This window comes from Aethalodelphis obliquidens, unplaced genomic scaffold, assembly GCF_003676395.1.
Source record: "Aethalodelphis obliquidens isolate GAN/ISIS:26980383/991018 unplaced genomic scaffold, ASM367639v1 scaffold6, whole genome shotgun sequence".
In the NCBI taxonomy this organism is placed as follows: domain Eukaryota; kingdom Metazoa; phylum Chordata; class Mammalia; order Artiodactyla; family Delphinidae; genus Aethalodelphis; species Aethalodelphis obliquidens.
In genome coordinates, this window is record NW_020837950.1 from 9,224,545 (window position 1) to 9,244,179 (window position 19,635).

The 19,635-nt window shown below is 37.2% G+C and overlaps 1 protein-coding gene across 1 annotated transcript in view; it reads right to left on the reverse strand.

Moving 5' to 3' along the window:
• The window catches only part of GRXCR1 (glutaredoxin and cysteine rich domain containing 1), a 77,601-nt gene that overhangs the window by 7,703 nt on the left and 50,263 nt on the right, over nucleotides 1-19,635 (reverse strand). Inside the window, exon 2 of the mRNA XM_027104031.1 lies at nucleotides 18,425-18,667. Coding sequence (XP_026959832.1) covers nucleotides 18,425-18,667 — 243 coding nt within the window. The remainder of the gene's footprint in view (nucleotides 1-18,424; nucleotides 18,668-19,635) is intronic.

Sequence of the window (19,635 nt, forward strand, 5' to 3'; positions counted from 1 at the left end):
GGGTGAAAATTGATTCTTAAGGGTGAGAAAGAGTAACAAAAACTTACTCTTTTTGTATGTAAATCACAGATGTACATATAGTACTCAAGCAGATAGGGGTCAATAATGAAAAATTAAAAGATTGAGAAACACTGTTGTACAGTATCAGCTACACAGCGAAGGGCTTCTGACACAAACACTGAGCAGGGATGGTGGCATGCACACTTGGCTCACAAGCTATAAGTGAGAGCTGCCTCACAATTAAGGCCAGTAGCTGCCTCATTAAAGAGTCAATGTATTGCTGCAAATAGCTCACATGCAATCTCCCTCTTTGTTTTCCTTAGACTGCAAAGAAAGCACAGTACATTTTTAAAAGATGGAGGTTTTTTAAAAAAACAAAATACACAAAATATCAAATGATAACACTAAGGAAAAACAAATCTAGTAAGCACAATAAATTTAAGTAGGTTAAATTCTCTTACTGAAACATAAAGATTCACAGATTATGTCAAATAAATCCAATTATGTTTTTGTTTACCAAAGAGATACCTAAAGCAAAATTACAAGCAAAGAAATATAGGCAAACTAAAAGAAAATACATAAATGAAACATGGGAGATATGGAGCAGGTTGTGTAAATAGTAATATAACACAAAGAAGAATTCAAGCCAAAAAGCATTAATTTGTCAAAGATGATTATTAGAAAAGTCATGAATATATCTCGATATATTTAAATATATGAATCCAAATTAATAAAAACTAAAATATAATAGTTCACCATAAGTATTTGATGATGAAAGGAGATTATGAGAAATAATAAATTATTGATTTAAATCACTAAATATTGGGATGACTTGTTACAAAGAATTTGATAACTGAAACACGGTTGATACCCTAGTTACTCTAAGCTACTCAGAGATGGCTATCCCTGCAAGTTTGCACATTCTTTTTGTCCTTGCTACTGCCTCTGCCCACTTTATAAACTTCTAATCAAGCAAGATTTCCTCTTCTGTGCAACCTACCCTGAGTATCTCATTTCCCCTTCTGTGAAACCTAAGCATTTCCTCTTCTGTGAAACCTACCCTGAGTATCTCAGGCACAGTCACTCTTGAGGTCCTCTTATATCATAATGTACTGACTATAGTACATACTTCTTTACTGTGCTTTCATCCTGTGAGACACATATTTATTTCCGTGTCTACCTTCACACTAACTGTTGAGTTCCTTGTGGGCAGAAATTGTGATGGTATTATTTTTATATTTCCACTGTTTAAAAGAATACCTAAAAAACAATCCTGTGAAGAAGATACAATTGTTCCCCTGGAAAGAGTGCTAAATCAATAGGCTCAAGGTCACTCTATCGGAAAGCTGAGTTAGATCTATAGAAAGGTGGATTACGAAAGAATGGAATTCTATGAGCACAAGAAGTCTTTCCAGATAACTCCACCTTTCATTAATCTTCTCCTCCTCTGATGTCCTATAGCATTTATAATCTGAAAGAAAAAAAAATAACTATGTATATGCTCTCTCTCGCTATCTATATATACTCTTGTCTTCATAGTCTTACTACAAGTTTCTGGTTTGCAAACATTACAGCTTACATTGCTACTAAATCCCCCAAAAGGTCCAGCACAGCACATAACAGGTTCTCACTCATTTATTAATTGTCCACTTCAAATGTATTCAACTAGTCAATGATGGGAAGTTCAGAAAAATGTATCAAGTCTTTTTCTACAAAATAAAAATATAACTGAGCATTCACTTATATTTTCAATCCTAATATTATAATAATTTATTATACTATGAATTGTAATGCATTTTAAATATATGTTTTTGAACCTCGGAAAAAAGTGACGTTGAAAGAATATTTATTGTGAATAACCTGAGTTCTGCACTACCCAAAGTGAAAGAGTAGACTGGATTAACAGTCTTCAAGAAAAAAACATACTGTTATTTTTATTGTATCATTTGTCTAAGGAAGGACTACGATTTGGTGTCATTCTGCATCAGTGCTCTCAGTCAATGACAGAGTGGAATTGATTTATTTCTCCTTTTTACTTGTAAAAAATCTGAGAATGTAGATCTTACCCTTTTTACCCCAGGGACAAAACACAATAGACAGAGTGGAGCCAGGATTCTCAGCAAACATACCCATTGCAGAGATGGCATTCTCCTACACCCAGGTCCTTCAAACCACCTTCTCACACCCTTGGCTACATGTTTAAACTCTTTTGACTGATTCAAGGGAAAACTAAAAGACTGAAGCTCAGGCGAAGGTCTTTCAAACTCCAGAGCACAGCACACTCCGAAAAATGTGTGACATCTGAGGCCCCCAATAAGAACAAGGAAGAACTCTCCTGCCCTCGGTGGACTCCACTGCCTTTGGGGTTTTCTATCTGGCAACCTCAAAGACAGATCACAAGGAAACTGGATGCAATCAGTATGGAGCAAAGCTATATGTCAGAGAAGGCTCATAACTTTTTCCTCAGGTACTAACATTTTACAGAGACCTAAGTTGATCTGTTATTTCTTCAAGGAAACCTCAGTGAGTCCCTAGAGTTCTTTTGCCCTGCATTTCATCACCTACATCTTTCCCAGAACTCAGTTGAATCACAACTTATTAGAAGGAATCAAAGATGTTCACAAGTTAGGCATAGCACTAGATTTCTCTCTAGAAATCTCTTATTTTAGGCACACATGTGGCATTGAATTAGGAGCACATTGTCACCACTTCTTATTGAAATCCTACTCACTTTGCAAAGCACAGCACGAATGCTGCCTCCTTCTTAGAACCTTCCCTTATTGCCCTGATGGAAATGTGTCTCTCTCCTCCTCCTTCTAAATAAATATTGTTTTACCATTAACTTAGCACTTAGCACAACTAGCTTAGAGTGATATGTATCCATACTCCCCCTCCCCCCAACACATGCCCCTTAAATTTTGAGCCTAGAAGGCAGAGGCTGTGTATGTAAAATCTCTGAATCCTAAATGTTGCACCATGCTTTGAACCCAGAGGGTGCTCAATGTTTGCTTCATGACTGTTCCCCTTGTTCCTTCCAGGCTTTTCAGGGTGATGACTTTCACTATAGACTGGAGGCTGTGTAAAGAGACATATCCAAACCTGCCCTACCTGATTGTAGATCACCACTTCCACCCTGTATTTTAGCAATATGGCCCCAAGTTCCAGAGAAATTGAAATATTATAAAACTATTGAAAAAAACTTGAGACATTTGTTTCTTTGTTCTCCCAAGTCCTTCAGCTAAACTTTTTGTTTATTCAAATCTTTCAAGGGAAACCGTAAGTGGAATACAGTAACATGTGTGCATCTGAGGGTTTAGTTTAGCGTTTGGAAGAGAGCTTGAAATCCCTCCCACTCACACCACCCATCAGGTATCCCCTAAGAAAAGGTCAAAGGAACCTCTAGGGAACCACAGAGACCAATCTGATAACCACTAATTCTGGTTCAGTCTCCTCAGCCCCTCAGACAGGCTACACGAGTCTAAGAGAGGTGCAAAAATTCGCAACAAATGGATGAGCACCGGCCCCTGGGGCCACTGACCCTTGCTGGTTTCCTGCAAGGCTGACCTTGATTGCAATCCAGAGAGGAAGCCTGTGATGAGCCCCTCGCTTCAGTATTTCAGGGCTCATTGCTGGACAAGTGGTTTGCTTCATTTGATTCACTCTATTCATTCTTTGAATCTAATCCAGAGAATAAACACCATCAGAACCAAACATATGGTCAGATCTTTAGCTTAATTTTTGTTTGGGGAGATAGAGGCATCTTGGGCTGAGCTCGACCAAACTGGGAGTCCAAGGAGTGATTAAAAACAAAATAAAACCACAACACAGTGTATCATAATACTACCTGAGCCAAAGGAAGCCTGACACTTGGCACAGGAGCTATTTTCCTTGTCGAATCCCTTGTGAGATGTTTGCTCAGCTGTAATCATATATGATATCAAGGTCACAAACTAGATGTTTACAGAAAAATAGGCCCTAAAGGCCAGAAACTCTCAGAGAAAATATATTCACTTTCCTTTTTTTCCAGTGAAAACATAAATGAATGGTATAAACGTTTGATTCAGGATTTAGGCCCCCAAATAGTAAAATAGTTATTACGTTTGTTTTAAGTTTTTGAATTGTCAAGTTTAAACTGTTCCTCCTAATTTCGTTCTTTTCCTGACAGAAAATCTGGATTAGAAATATTGTATCTAATCCATATATTTAAGATATTTAACTTTAACTGAACACTAAAAAAAAAAAGGTATTTCAAAAATGACTTCTATTTTCATTTATTTTCTTATATATTTAATATATTTTCTTATATCGTGAGAGCCCTCTGGTGGTTGAGAAGATACTAAGTCTCTAAGTGCATAAGAGTAGAAATAGAGTTCATTATCAACCAGTCTTCCTTACTGAGATACTGATTTCAAGTTCTATTAGAAATGGTTACTTATTACAGTTTCTATTAACTTTCAGCTACTCATACAATGGTACATTAATTTATTTTTATGCATTTTTTAGAATTAAAAAAAATCTTAAATTAAAAAAAATTTTTTTAAATCTTAAATTTTAATCTTATAAAAATATTATATCTTTAAATCCAAATAAGAAAACACTGATTATGCACAAATACATTTTCTTTTCAATCAGATTGAGAATAGTTAGCAATTTATATCTAAATTGAGATGTAGGTAAATTGACTCCTGGAGCCCTTTTGTGGCATGTTCTGTGTCCTCTTTTAACTTGTGGCCAAGTTGAAAATAGACACAACTATTTTGTGCTTTTATACTGCCATGGTCCAAAGGACCAAATTTAAGACTCAGCATCTGACATATGCAAATAATTAAATGATGAACCTACCAGACACTTTATAAGTATCCTGCCACACAGAGAATTACAGCAGGAAAAACTAGAAGTGGCAAAGTCTTAGACAAATGTGACAATGGATTTAAATTTGTAAAATGATAAAGCTGTAACTGAGCAGGATGCTGTGGAGCTTTCACGGGACAGACCCTACCATGTCCTCCGCCTACCTCTCTTTTGTAGAAAAACTTCCTCAATTAGGCCTTCCCTGAGTTCCAAAGGGCAAATTTAACCAGAGAAGTATGAAAATGAAGAAACAAAGGCAAACAGTCAAGTAAGACAAATAATAGTTGTTTAGCCATAATACAAAGTCAAGGATCTTTAGTTCCTCCTCCAGGACTATAGATTTATATTCTGAGCCATATCTCTGAGTTGTTTTGCAGATACTGAAACCTGCACCAGGCAGGAAGAAGTCAACTGCCTGTGGGCCACAAGCACGTAGATCGACTGGAACCAGAAGATTGGTGATATTGACTCTTGAAATACCACCTGGTTACCTCACCACCAACCAAAAGAAGGATGTCCACAAGCTGATCAGGCATCCTATGACCTTCTCCCTCACTTTGTCTTTAAAAACATTTCCCTGAAAGCCATCAGGGAGGCAAGGTCTTCTGAGAATTAGCTGCCCATACTCCTTGCTTGGTCTTGCAATAAATGCTGCACTTTCCTTCACCACAACAGTGTCAATAGATTGACTTTACTGAACACAGATGAGTGGACCCAAGTTTGGTTGAGTATCAAAGCCAGGATACATATTTAGAAAAGACTGTATGGATGAAGCTGTTGGGCCTATAATTTAGGAACACTTAGTGCCAGTATGCCTCAAAAGTTCCCTCTCTTTAATTGATTCTAAGTGTTGGAGTGAAAGTTGAATTGTGCATAAACATATTTCAAAGTACTTACTACTATATGACTTTTCATGTCATTGAATTAATTTCAGCACCAAAATATGAGATGAAGAAATTATAATCATAGCACTTCTGCATTTCTTCTGTGAGAATAAGTGACAGACAAATCAGTGAGGCAAAAGGCAAAGATTCGGTCAATGGACCAAGGATATCACAAGATGTTACTGGTGAGGCTACAGGATTATTAAAGGAACAAGATGATGGTGTGTGACTCTGGAAATTTGAAGGGGATTTGGTATGTTGATTTAGTTCCACACAGCTGTGAGTGAATGCCAAACTGCTCTACAAATATTTTGTGGGCACATGGAGTGCTAAAGCATAATTAACTAGCTTTAGGATATCAAAAGTATGCAATACTCCAACATGAAAATATCAGTGAGCACACATGACTTAGGCAAAAAGCCAGGGTTAGATGATGTTGAAGTTCTGCACTTTGGTAGATTGCTGAGGTAACTGCCACCAGTTTGTTCATGCCTCATTCTACGCATACCCTTTACAATGTGATGTGGGTGGTCCTCCCATCAATAGGTGGAGTCTGTTCTCACAGTCTTAAATCTGAACCTGACCATGTCACCTGCACTAGTCAACAGAACAAAAGCAAACATGATTCAAGCCAAGGCTTGAAATGTGCTTGAGCATTAGGGCTTGCCTTCTTTCATTGCTAGAAACCCAACTGCCACCATTTAACATTCCCCAGCTAGTCTTCTAGAAAAGAGAAAATCTGAGAAGCCAGATATGTAACAGAAGTCATCCTAGACCACCCAGTACTAGCCAAGCCACCAGAAGACCACAAAAGACAGCCAAGTCCAGCCAACACTGCAGTCTACAAAACAGTTCTTTAAAGCCACTAAGTTTTGGGTTGGTTCCTTACATAGCAAAAGCTAACTGATACAATTACTTCCATCATAGTGCCCAAACTTTGGCTATGGTTTGTTCCAGTCCCATGACCATATTTCTCTGGAGATGGAAGTTTGAGATATCTGGTAACTTCATTGCTTCCTGATCTAAGGAATGGTACTAGCACCAGATGAATTGCTTACAGAAAGAGAGTGACAGTCATTAAAAATCATATGCTATTCCTTAAAAAACTAAAAATAGAACTACCATACGACCCAGCAATCCCACTACTGGGCATATACCCTGAGAAAACCATAATTCAAAAGGAGTCATGTACCAAAATGTTCATTGCAGCTCTATTTACAATAACCAGGACATGGAAGCATCCTAAGTATCCATCAACAGATGAATGGATAAAGAAGATGTGGCACATATATACAATGGAATATTACTCAGCCATAATAAGAAACGGAATTGATTTATTTGTAGTGAGGTGGTTGGACCTAGAGTCTGTAATACAGAGTGAATTAAGTCAGAAAGAGAAAAACAAATACCGAATGCTAACACATATATATGGCATCTAAAAAAAAAAAATGTCATGAAGAACCTAGGGGCAAGATGGGAATAAAGACACAGACCCTCTAGAGAATGGACTTGAGGATATGGGGAGGGGGAAGGCTAAGCTGTGACAAAGTGAGGGAGTGGCATGGACATATATACACTACCAAACGTAAAATAGAAAGCTAGTGGGAAGCAGCCGCATAGCACAGGGAGATCAGCTCAGTGCTTTGTGACCACCTAGAGGGGTGGGATAGGGACGGTGGGAGGGAGGGAGACACAAGAGGGAAGAGATATGGGAACATATGTATATGTATAACTGATTCACTTTGTTATAAAGCAGAAACTAACACACCATTGTAAAGCAATTATACTCCAATAAAGATGTTAAAAAAAAAAAAAAGACACATGCACCCCAGTGTTCATTGCAGCACTATTTACAATAGTCAGGTCATGGAAGCAACCTAAATGCCCATCAACAGATGAATGGATAAAGAAGATGTGGTACACATATACAATGGAATATTACTCAGCCATAAAAAGGAATGAAATTGGGTCATTTGTAGAGACATGGATGGACCTAGAGACTGTCGTACAGAGTGAATTAAGTCAGAAAGAGAAAAACAAATATCTTATATTAACGCATATATGTGGAATCTAGAAAAATGGTACGGATGATTAGGTTTTCAAGGCAGAAATAGAGACACAGATGTAGAGGATAAACGTATAGACACCAAGGGGAGAAAGCAGACGGAGGGGGCGGCGGTGGTGGTGGGATGGATTGGGAGAGTGGGATTGACATATATACACTAATATGTATAAAATAGATAACTAATAGGAAACTGCTGTATACAAAAATAAAATAAAATAATCATAGGCTATGTTTCACAGAAAAAAAATGTTATTTCTTGTGATATTAATTATTGCCTATTAACCACACATCCACGGAAAACAGGTCTTGGGACCTAGTAAAATGCATCCAAAAACCAAGGGTATTAGGAGTTCACTTGAGAAATAGTTCACATGAAAGTTACACGAGTCTTTTAACTGGCCTCAGACTCAGTATAATTAATTGTATGATATAGATGCTTAAAGTAAATCTAGGCTCCATTAATAGAGGGATAGAGATCCTATTCGGGGAGATAATCATCTAGAAGATTGCTTCTAGTTTTGGGTGCTGCACTTGAAGACTAGAATATGTCTTAAGGAGAATAATTATGATGTCGAAGCTCAGATAATCATGCGACAAGAGTAAGTTTTAAAGAACCCATGGTGAAAACTTGCCAACATTTTTGCACCTGAAGTTTTAGTTAAGAGGATGAGGGAATAGTTTCCATTCGAATTACTCTAGGTAGAAGAACTAAGACCAATGGGTGAAGGAAGTTAGATACAGGTTTGTTCTCAACATGAGAAAGAACTTTCTAATATTTACAGGAGTACTACAGTATGATAGGTTGGCTTGAACTCTCATGAGGTTGTTGTCTCTGGGTGTGTTCAAAGATTGTTCATCTTTGCCCAGGGATATGGTAGAAAGAATTTTGCACTGAGAGGAGGAACATTACACAAGATGACATTTAAGGTTCCTTCCAAATCCAAGATTCTATGCTTCTGTATGAAACTCCTGCGTGCATCTATCTATCACATTTGTCTTTACAAAGCCTAATAATTAAGTAGATCTTCTGCAACTTCATCTTAATAGTTGTCCCACCAGTTTCCCAACTTGGTCTTAATCTGAGAGAATATGAGAGGGGAGGTGCTAACAGAAGAATGTAAAGCATTAACTCTTTCACCCCCTCTACTTCTTAGTTGGGCACACATGTTAAATTTATTAGTTTTGTTCTAGAAATAAAGAGCAAATCAGATGTCACCTATTCATGCTTTAATATAATGAAATTCACTGTGAGTTGAATAAAGGTAAAATTAGATTTACTATTAAAAAGAGAGAGGGGGAAAAAATCAAAGTTTCATATTGTAAGGAAAAATTGATGACAGTATAGTGTCTTACAATGACGGTATATTGTCTTATATGTAAGTCTTCTGTTTCATTTTAAGAGGAAATAAGTATGTTGTTAATAATTTTTAAATCTCATATGTTATAAACTATTATTAATATATTTTAAATAGCATTGTTAATTACCTGGTATTAAAAATGAAAAATATAACACTATTTCAATAATTATGTTTAATATTCATAGAAAAGTATCATGAATGGTGATGGAATATCTCTAATAGCCCACGTAACAGCTCACATGAAACTAGTATCTGAAACATGACCTTGATGCTTGTTTCATATTAAAAACATTACCACTATCCAGAAGTTCAAATGCTGTGCGGCATCCTGCCACCACAAATCAGACTACTTGGACAATTAAAATGTGAGGGTGGACTCAATAAGACTCTGTACCTTTTCTCCTTTCATGACTTATTGATCCAATCCTATCTTAACTCTCTTTATTCTCTCCATCTCTTTCCACCTCTAGACCTTAAATGTAAGCTTTCTTTAAAGCTCTTGCCATAATAATATTAGCAAAGAATTACTTAATGTGTGCCATGTTCCAGGCACTGTTTTTATGCTTCATCTCATTTAATTCTCAAAATACCCAGTCATCAGTATTTTATTATTTTCATCTTAGAGAGATTAAACAACTTGACTAACATCCATACCAGTAAGACAAAGAGCTTACTCTTATATCCAGATGTCTGCTTCTACTTTGCTTTGTCACTACTTTCTAGGAGGAGCTCCCAAAATGTGAAAACTGAGATCCCATAGGATACAATGTAAATCTTGGCAAGTGAAAGAGAGAGATGTGGAGTCAAAGAAAACTGAGACGTGGAGTCTGAGTGACTGGGAGAATTGTGGGGTCATTTATCAAAACCAGAGAATTGGAATAAGAAATTAATACTGAAGAAATTTTCTGTGTTTTTTTTTAATGTTGAAGTAAAATATCTTTTTTAAAAAAATAACATACCCTACAAGATTGTAGCTATAAATAGACTTGAAGACTGGAAAAAGTGAAAGATAATAACGGATGTGAAAAAGAGCGAACAGGAGATGGCAGTGAGACTTCTGTTTGGGGGAAATTAGAAAACATTTAAAGCAGTTGGTTATGTGGACCACAACAGAAAGCCAACAAGATCTTACCAGGCGTATTAGATAATGGGCCTAGATAATGCTGATACAATTTTGTTGTAGACTTCTTCACTATAATTTTGAGATTTTCTCCAATAATGCCCTTGACGTGCTGGAATGAGAGAAGAAAAACAGAGGGAGTTGCATAGGACTAGGAACTGATAAATGTGGAAAGTTAAGAGAGCTGGTCCGCCAAGTCTTAACAGACTGGATATTATTATATTCCTGAATACAGAATGGTAGGGAAACAAGTGAAGCCAAAAGTGTGCTTATAAGCTCAGAGAAATGGAAAGGGAGAAAGTATAAACAATACCAATGATGACGGAGCAAGTTCAATAGAGAGACAAAGGGGAGAGATTGAAGGACAGAAAATTATGGTCAGAGCAAGACATTTCTAAGTTCAAGATCTTGAATGTGGAGTGTTTTTAAGTGATGAAGTAATTCAGGATGTAAATATGCTGCTAAAGAGTGGAGTTGAAAGCTATTGGAGATAAGGGTTAAGGAACTTTATGACTCAAATTTAAAGAGTTTGAGCTCTAGAGTTGGGCACTCCTAAATTTGAATCCTGCCTTATGATCTGAAGGTATTTAAAGATTTTCTTAACCTCTCTAAGTTTCTTAATTTCTCTAACAAAATTTGGGGTGAGAGAGGTGTTATTGACATTTTTATTTTAATATATTATTCAAAGAAATAATACATGTAGAAAGCTTAGCATAGTGTATCATTCAAGTTAGCTTTTACTATCATTGTCATTGTTGTTGCTATTAAAAACTATCCTCAGATATTCAGGAAAAAAGGACAAGGAAGCAATCACATGACAGAGTAGTACTGCTTCATTTAAATTCCAAGAACCTGACTTAAAGCTTAGGTTCCAAACTTCCCCATCCCATACTTTCTGAAGTAGAGTGAACAGGCCAGAAACAAATATTTCATGACCCTGAATAAGGAGGCTTGAAGATTGAATATGTGCTGTGTCTACTACCAAATAAGATCCAAGGAAAAGGGGTAAATTTGAAAGCTCAGGGGATTCTTCTCTCATCCAGATCTCTGTTGAAATTGTTAATGATCAAGGAAATGACCAAAAATATGACTTGCAAAGAACAAGGAAGAGAAGATAAAGATCTAAAATTCACCTATTCCACAATTAAATGCTAAAAAATCAAAATTAGATACGATGGTAATTACCTGTAGTGAAGTGGGTCGCTTACTAGATAAAATACTCAAAGGCGACCAAGAAGTGGGGTACACTTCAGTAGGCACCATCTCCAAAGTACTCCTTTTAATGAAAAGTTAATTATCTAGGGATACATTCTCAGAAAGCCCTGATAGTTAAAGAAGATTGTGTCTATGTACACTGAGAAGGTCTATAACTTTCAACAGATTTTCAAAGAAGCATATGACTCCAACACTTAAAAACCACTTCTCACAAGTATATGGTAAATATTTTCAAGAGGTTTAAGACAGAATAGTTTCAAGACCTAACAAAACACTTAACTTTATGTTGATGGTTTATGACAATAGTTATAATTTCATATAACACATTCCCATAAAGAAACACCAAATTTACCAAAGATTCCCTCCCATTAGTCCTCCCACCATCTCTGCAGCCCTCATTAACAGAGTGAATACTACGGAGTTGCTTGGTGCAAGGAAACAATTAGTGTAAAACACACAGCATGAAGGAGCTTATTCTAGTCAACTACTCAAAAAGTTTTGTTCAGCGTGGCAGACACTAACTTCCTACCCAATATCCATGATCCCTCATTTATTCTAAGAAAAACCTTTTTTTTTCAACATATCAATGTGTCCCTCTGGAAGAGCACAATTCCCAGTCTACTTTGCAACAAAACGTGAACAATAAAACGCAAAGATGGGTAAGATTTCTGGAAGAACTCTTTACAAGGGCACTCCTTTAGCTAGGATGCCCTTCTCTTTTTTCTTTTCTTTCTCATTCCCATCCTGCCTGGAATGCAGGCATGATGTCAATACTTTCAGCAACTATTAGGACCATAAGGTCCATCAGGAGACCTTCAAGGTAGAAGACATGTGCTAAGTACTATAAAATAGAAAGTGGTCCTAGGTGACATCATGGAACTTTATACCCTCCCAGGAGCATCTTCCTGTACATTTTTTATGTGAGAAAAGATAAAACCCTTAATTTTTAAGGCTTCAAGGTTTGTTGTGGTTTGTTTAGGGATTTTTTTTTTTTAGAAATAAATCATTGTTGTTCAGAAAAAAATGTAATTCACAAATGCTGTACACACCCAGCCTGAAAAATGTCACTTTACTTTGTTATACTGCCTAAAAGTGGACCACTTGATGATTCACTTTGATAAACAGTAATGATTTTAATGGATAGTCTACATGATAGTGAACATTAGACCACAAAGAACTGTGACCTCTGAGAGGAAGGAAGCAAATGAGGTGAGTTCTACAGCTTCCCAGGCTTACTATCATGATAGCTTTTCCAAGCTATATACAGGAAAGGGGAATTTAAAGCAGAACCTGGTAGATTCCCTGAGTTAAGGAAATAGACCTGAGAGCCTAGGAAACTAAGATAGCTAGAGTTCACAGGACAGAAAGTAAACAGCTTTACAGAGAATTCTGGAGATAGACAGAGGGCCCAGCTTGTGTTCAACAGAGTAAATGATCATTACATGCATGTGAGGAAACTACTCAAGGCCAGCAAAAGAACCACCTGAAAGGATGAAAAGGGACAGTGTCTGGGGCACGGTTGGGAATACTGCCTGTTCCCATCAGCCAGACTGGAAAACCTTAAAATTCATGGGGCATTGAGTAAAGTTATCAAAAGATTATGTCCCCATTCTGAGGAATATTTAGCTTTGGACTAAACACTATTCTGGCCCTGCCTAGAAAATCTTAATAACAAACCCAAAATAGCAAATGATTTCCAAGTAACTTGACTGCATCTCAGCAAAAAGCCCAAGAATATTTATATGAATACAAAAATATCCCAATAAAAAATACTTTTATCCAACCAGATATGTGGAATTCAATCAAAATTACCAGGAAGGCAAAGAAGTGGAAAATAGTACTCAGAATTTCAATTAATTGAAGCCAACCCAGAACTGACACAGATAATGAAAGTGTCATGCAAGGAGATTAAAAGTTATTATATGATCAAAAAGCTAGAAGAAATATTGAACATATTAAGTGAGACATGGAAAATACATTTTTTAAAGAAATCAAATGTCTAAAGATAAAAATTACAATATCTGAGATAAAAAATACAGAGATGGGATTAACAGAAGATTAGATATTATATAAGAAAAGATTAGGGGTCCAGGAGACACAGCAATAGAAACTATCCCAAATGAAATAAAGTGAGCTATGGAATTATTTCAAACAGCCTGATATGCAGGTAATTAAAGCCTCTGAAAAGAAGAGAAAGAAAGGAAGATATAAATAATATTTTAAAAGTAAAGGCTGAAAGTTTTTTGAATTTGATAAAAAACTATATACCTACTGAACCAAGAATCTCAATGAACCCTTAGCAAAAGAAACATGAAGAAAAGTATGCCAAGGCATATCATAATTGAAGTTCCCAAATCTGGTGCTAAAGAGAAAATCTTAAAAGTAGTAGGGTTGGGGGTGGCAGAGAAGACATGTCACAAACAGAGAAACAAAGATAAGGGAGGGGTCATATTTTTTATCAGAAGTAATGTGAATGAGAAGATAGAGGAGCAACATCTCTAAAGTACTGAAAGAAAAAAAAAACTTTCAACCTAGAATTCTATACCCAGCAAAAATATCTTTTAAAAATAAAAATGAAAGAAAAACTTTTCAGACGTGAAAGAATTCATCCACAGCAGACCCACACTACAATAGTAGTATGTAAGAAGTCCTTCACATAAAAGAAAACTGATGTCAAATGGATATGATGCTCTACACCAAGGATTAAACAGAACCAGACCTTAAAACTGCAGAGGGTAGAGTACTTCCAAACACACTTGATGAGGTCATCACTATCCTAATACCAAAACCAGACAAAGACATTAGAAGAACAGAAAACTATATTGACAGAAAGATCAATGTTTGCCAGGGGACTGGGGTTGGAGGAAGGGATTAACTGCTAAATGACATGAGGAATATTTGGGGGCTTATGGAAATGCTCTATATTTTGTGTATTGGTAGATTCATGGGTGTACACATCTGTCAAAACTCATCAAATTGTATAATTTAAACGTGTAGTTTATTATATGTAAATTATACCCCAATAAAGCTGGTTAAAACAAAACAAAATAAATGAAAACAGCATATCTGGCAGATACTGTGGTTTGTCTCACTCAGTAACCTATCCAGACTCTTTCTAGAATGTCTTCCTGTGCTATAGAGTGTATAGCAGTGTATAGAGGCTAGAAACCTAAAAAGCATATTTCCCATTTTCCCTCACTGCTTTCACATGTGACTTATTTAGTAACCACAAACAGATACACTCACTCAAGACTTTATTAGGAAGAGAATTTTGTAGAAAGAAGGGCAGAGAACAAGTCATCCATTTTGCTGGTGTGGACCATGGCAAAGACAGCAAGTTACTGGAGCTGACCACCTCCAGACTGTGGCAGAGGCTTCCTTGGTGGCCCATTTCTGGGAAAATTGGAAGTAATTGGAAAATTGGAGAAATTTCGGAAGTAGTCCCTAGAAACATGCCTAGAGTCTGTATTTCTAGTGTGTCTACTATCTATGCTCAATAATAATTCCTTCATTCTTAAATTGAATAAAACAGTACTTTAAATAGATATAGAATTATCAAGCAGTCACAACTCAATATCAGCTAATTTAAGAGACCCCTCTAGATCACCAGCCTTTCCATTCCTCTGTTACTGAAGTCCACACTTGGATTCATTCTACACATTTCATAGCTCAGTTCCAACGTGGATTTTGTGAACTCTTACTGTAGAGTTTTATGGTTGGTCCATAATCAAGATACTATTTCTAACTTATTTCCTACGGGTATTTCTAAGATTATTTATGTCCAAACTGTTGGAACACAATCGTTTTGTGTAAAGCTTTTCTGATGCCAAAACAATAGGGCACTTGCCCCAAGTAAGTTCCAAGCTGAACTTGCTCCTCCCCCCATCTCTCTCCCTCCACCACTGAGCATCCCAGGGCAGTGTAGATTTGTTTTCTAAAGTCATTTCTTTCCCTTGACTATTCCTTTGCTTCCATCTTGAGTTTTTAGTTTGGCTGGGGAAGACAGTCATCAGGCAAAAAGAGCATCCTTGTCAGTTCTTCCATTCTTGTCCATAGAAGGAGTCCTATTAGCTTCCGTTCAGTGAAAATAACTGAATTCCCTTGGCACCACCCACCCTGGGTCTGATGGCAGTGATGGCAGTAAAACTAGGGAGCTGTGAAATGTCCTCATCCTCTCTCCATCCCATCTCACTGTCTCCTGCACTCTGCCTCCATATGCCTCTGTCTGTGTCTCTGTCTATTTCGTTCTCTGGCTCTGTTTGTCTATTTCTTTCTCTCCATCCTTAAAGACAGTTGTATTTGTGCAGATGATTCACACATCTTGAATTTTCTCATTTATTTAAATTTAAACTAAATCAAATGGTTTCATGTAACTGTTTAAATCATCACAGATGTTAAGGAAACTACCAACATCAGTTCCTTTTCCGGCCCCAAAATTATGCTTCACCACATGCCAAAACCCAGCAGAGGGCATCCTTCCATTTCAGATGTGCAAACACTGCAGGGAAAAGGCTCTACAATTCTGGCAATGTACTCCATTTGCAACTGTGCACTGGAATCTAAATAAAGGGGCTACTGTAGTAGTAGGGAAATTTGTTACATAAGTTGTTCTGGAGTGTTTATCTCCATTTTGAATTGTAAATTTAGAAGCAATTCCCCTTTCATAAGAAAAAAAAAAGAAAAAAATCTCGTCTCTGGCCTCTCTCCAGATCTGGGGAATTAGCTTCAAATTTCAGAAGCAGCAGGTAGCACCTCTGTGATCCCTCTGCCTCTAGGCATGTGTGTAAATAAAGTGATCACAGAGACAAAGCAATCGAGAAAGAACTCTGCACCCTACCTCCTCTGCTGCACTCTCCCCTATCCCTGAAACCTAAAGACAAATAGCAAGAGAGGCATTTTGCCTGTTACACTGAAAAGTAGGAAGAAGATGAGCCTGGTCGAGAGCAGAGTAGCAGGTGGGGCCCACCTTGTACCTGTGTAAGTAAGCAGTCGCCCACTAAGATTAATTGTGTAGCTTCACAGAACTTAAAATTCCACAATGAAAAACATCTTACATTGTCAGAAGAATTTCCCCCAGGTTACAATGCAAATACCCACAACCCTTATCAGTGATTTTCTCCGCAGTGTGGATGAGTTTATGAGATTTTCTTTCCTTGTGGAAGAATGTCTCAGGAGAGAAGGAGAGAATATGAGGAGACAATACAGCATCATTCCTACATCCATTCAGCATATGTTTTTGAGCACTTTATGCCAAACCCTGTTCTAGGTGCTAAGAACCCACCAGGAAACCAACTAGCAAAGATCACTTTCCTTGAGGTGATGTGTCAGAGTGCAAGGGTCTGGGGAATCGGACAGACCTAACTTTGAGTCCTGGTCCTGCCAATTACCCAGCTATGTGTGTATGTGTGTACGTATATATATATATATATATATATATATACACACACACACATACATATATATATACACACACACACTATATACAGTGTATATATCAGTAAAATCCTCAAAATTAGCCTAAGAAAAGTTCTATTATGATTATCATTTTCATTTTACAAATGAGGAAATCAGGCACAGAGTGATTTATAAATTTCCCAGAATCAGAAGTAGCAGAGCAGGAATTTGAAACAATGCTGCCCGACTTCAAAGCTGTCTTGCCTCTTAACCAGTGCACCAGAGAGTTGATTTCTAGGTCCTGAGGACTAGATGAGATGACACATATAAGCTGAGAGTATAGTATAGTACTTTTTAAAATTTATTTATTTATTCATTCATTCATTCATTCTGTCATTTTTATCACTGCCATTGTTATGGGTTTCTGGGACCTCAGGGTATATGTTGAAGTATAAGATAAGAGGCTCAATACTTGAATCAAAATACTTCTAGTTCAGAATCTATCTGTGTCCAGCTCTGGTTAAAAGTAAGATTGCATAATGTCATAGCTACTGAATCATGGCTTCTCTGCATTAACCTTTCCGTAAGATGACAGGCGGCCTCTAACAGCCATGGCTCTAGACAGGATATCAGGACACAAGCTCCCTGTAACAAACAGGAGCATTTCCTGCTCTGGCTTTTTCTAACCTTCCCTGGAAGCTGAAGGTTAAGACCAGATTTGAAATGAAACCAAGATGCAAGGATCCATCTCTGGTTGACAGCCGCTTTTTGTTCTCTGATCAGTGACCTTGTAGTCAGTCCCACCCCCCTCAACTGCTGGTGTCCCTTTGCTCTCTCTCTTTCCAAACTGCACTCTCCAAAGCCCCCCTTCTTGGGCTTCGTACTGATGAAGCTTGTTCATAGATCAGTGGGGGTTAAAGATGCTAACTGTGCTATTCAAAGAGCAAGGAAGCAGTCATGTTTTGTTGCTGCTCTGGGAGTTCTCTGCTCGCCCGTAAGCCCGCATTTGTGTCTCACGTTCTCGCATTACCAAAATCAAGAATCATTTTAAACAAGCAGATTAAAATTCTGGCTCCGGGCCCCATTTCTTATTGATTTCATTTCACGACTGTCATCTTAGTTTCATTAAGTAGGAAACTGAGTGTTTGATAATGGGGTATAGGAGAATTCACAAATGGATATCTCATATATCCCATTTTTCTTGCCTGCACTAAAAAAAAAAAAAAAAAAGTTTTTATCCCACATGTCAAGCTTCACAATGCAAAACTCAAGTCAACTAAACATTTAAAAACTGTATTTCTATTCAAAAAGGCAATTTCATGCTGATTTCATCTCACCATGACCCTGCAGGGATGAACACTGTGGCAACACATCATTTAGGATAGAAATAAGTGCTTCAAACCCTTTGGATTGAACTTAAAAAAATAGCTAGTATGCTGGTAGCTATGATGCAAGTTGCCTTGTCATAGCCTTATAGCTTTCTATCAACACTGGTTGGGTTCAATAAAAAAGAAGATTTTCCTTAGCAGATACTCACCCCAAGGTAATGGCCATCGATGAACACGACAGGAAGCGAAGGAGCTTCAGAAACCCGTCGGCATCGTTCATCTAATTCTTTTCCATAGTCACCATTCAGAGCTATGTTTTTCTCTTCAAATTTTACCCGATGGTTTTGGAAGATCTTTCTTACCAGTTCACACCTTTCAAAGGTTGTCCGTACCACACGAAGGCAAGTCGTATAAATCACTACGCGGTCAAATTCTAGTTCAATGGATGGTTGCTGTAGGAAAATATTATAGTGTAAATATTTTGGCATTTGCTTTCTTACATCTCTTTATTTTAAGACAATTAACATTTCAGCCAACGTCTTACACATTAAAGGCCTGCAATAAAAGTTGAATAAGCACCATATTTGTCAATTCTAAGACATGTCTTTATACTTTAGAACATCTGTAATTGCAATAAGGATGACAATCAACATAATTTAAATGACATAATTTAATTGACAGTATTTTTTCTGTTCCCAATGGTGTATCAGATAATGGCATATCTTTTTTTTTTAACATCTTTATTGGGGTACAACTGCTTTACATTTTTGTGTTAGTTGCTGCTGTATAACAAAGTGAATCAGCTATACATATACATATATCCCCATATCCCCTCCGTCTTGCATCTCCCTCCCACCCTCCCTATCCCACCCCTCTAGGTGGTCACAAAGCACTGAGGTGATCTCCCTGTGCTATGCGGCTGCTTCCCACGAGCTATCTATTTTACATTTGGTAGCGTATATATGTCCATGCCACTCTCTCACTTCGTCCCAGCTTACCCTTCCGCCTTCCCGTGTCCTCAGGTCTATTCTCTACGTCTGCATCTTTATTCCTGTCCTGCCCCTAGGTTCTTCAGAACCATTTTCTTTTTTTAGAGTCCCTATATATGTGTTAGCATACGGTATTTGTTTTTCTCTTTCTGACTTACTTCATTCTGTATGACAGACTCTAGGTCCATCCACCTCACTACAAATAACTCAATTTCATTTCTTTTTATGGCTGAGTAATATTCCATTGTAATTGGCATATCTTAAAATTGATGATGCCTCACATGGCATGCCATGTGGTGAAATAAGGAATGGTTGAATTATTTTTCTCATGTTTTGTAGACATCATTCAACTACAATAGCTGCCTCTTATACCCAAAGCAAAACATGGAACAGAATAGACAAAGTTAGCATTTAACAATTTGAAAATTCTT